This window comes from Halyomorpha halys, unplaced genomic scaffold (genome assembly GCF_000696795.3).
Source record: "Halyomorpha halys isolate HHAL.00 unplaced genomic scaffold, Hhal_1.1 Scaffold141.1, whole genome shotgun sequence".
Lineage (NCBI taxonomy): Eukaryota > Metazoa > Arthropoda > Insecta > Hemiptera > Pentatomidae > Halyomorpha > Halyomorpha halys.
This window is the reverse complement of record NW_027111321.1, coordinates 203,235-204,931: the sequence shown is the minus strand read 5'-3', so window position 1 is coordinate 204,931 and position 1,697 is coordinate 203,235. Positions and strand designations below refer to the sequence as shown.

General features: G+C 33.6%; 1 protein-coding gene across 1 annotated transcript in view; it reads left to right on the top strand.

Moving 5' to 3' along the window:
* The window catches only part of LOC106678402 (acyl-coenzyme A thioesterase 9, mitochondrial), a gene marked incomplete in the record, with an annotated part of 56,872 nt that overhangs the window by 46,602 nt on the left and 8,573 nt on the right, over nt 1-1,697 (top strand). The window contains 2 exon segments of the mRNA XM_067049338.1: nt 134-219; nt 1,614-1,697. Of these exon segments, the coding sequence (XP_066905439.1) occupies nt 134-219; nt 1,614-1,697 (170 nt within the window).

Genomic DNA, 1,697 nt, shown 5'->3' with positions numbered 1-1,697 from the left:
AAAAATTGGGGTAAGATAACTGCCTTTTTTCTCCTCTTGGGCTCTTGTACTATGAGTAACATTTGTGATATGTATAATTTTTTTTATTTATTAAATATTATTATGCTATTAACTATAATATTTTGATTTGCAGAATAGGAACCATCATAACACTGTATTCGGCGGCTACCTGATGAGGCTCGCTTTGGAACTGGCCTGGATGACGGCATTCACACATAGGTAACCTTAAAGAACAAAGAAAATCATGCTCAAAATTTTATCGCTTTCAGTTGGTCTAAAATATTTTGGTATACCGAGAATAATTGTTTACTAACCTCAGACATTTGCTTTGTATGACCTTTAATTTCCTGTAGTTAGAGTCACATGTATACTCTATTATCCATACAGGAGCAGAATAATTCATTATTTAGAGTATTATAGTTTTTTATAGAATTAATTTGATTTTAGCTGATAATTTAGAATGTCTATTAAAGTATGGGGCAAGTTTGCTTATGGTGTTTCTAGCTCTATTGCATTTGTTTCGTATGCGCTTGGAAAACTTTAACTACTGTACTGGGCTGCGTAGCTCAGTGGTTAGGCCCAGTCTTACTAATCTGAGGTCTATTGGCGGTGGCGGTTTAAATCTGGCCTTGGGCGTTGACTTTTTTCGTTGAATGAATGAAAAACTTTGACCTTCAACTATGGTTATAGGGCTCCAAGTCTTGGCCAAAAAAAAAATAGTAATAAAACATTTTGTACAGACTACATTTAGTAATAAGTATCTATAGGATGACTTCATGCAAAAAAGATAAGAATCTTAAGTAATTGTCCATAGGAGTATGTGTCCATGTATGTGCCTTCTGTGTCCATTGCAAAAGGTACTGAATTCATAACTTCCAGACTAGCATTTAAAAAACAGCTGGACAAACGACTAACTGGGAATCCTCCCACAAGACTGAAACTGCATGTTGATTTCGACTATTACAGCACTTACTAGACAAACAGTCTAAACTTCCAATTCGTTACAAAAGACTAATCTACATGACAATTATAAGACCTATCTTAACGTACGTAGTTGAACTTTGGGGCTCCACTAAACCTTTAAATTCCTCTTGTATCCAATCCTTACAATCCAAAATCCTTAATGCTCCTTACTTTGTCACCAATAAAATCATCCATAAAGACCTTAATGTTCCCTATGTAATCAATCTAGCCTGAAGAAGATATCAATCCTTCTATTTTAAACTCCCTAATCACTCAAGCCCATTAGTTTCTAACCTTGCTTCCTCTTTCATTTCGGACAATCCTCCGAGGTGTCTGAAAAGAAGAAGGCCTCGAGACCTTATAGTGTATAAATGTTTTTAGAGTGCTACTAATGGGTAGTTTCTCTACATGTTTGTACCATATCATTATGATATTACTTCAAATTTATTTGATGTATTTTATGTACAGTTGTAAATATCGAGAAATAAACAAAAAAAAAAAAGCATTTGAAAATTGTACGTAGGGAAGGGTGTCTGTTAAGAGAGTAATATTATTTATTAATTATATACTATTATTACTTATTACACATAATGGTTATTGATTATTTATAAACATTTTTAGGACTAACCAAACTTAATTTCTGTTGGCAGTGGTCAAAGGCCCAGCCTTAGATATGTCAGCAACATCACCTTCAAGAAACCGGTTAAACTTAATTCATTTTTGAAAATAATGAG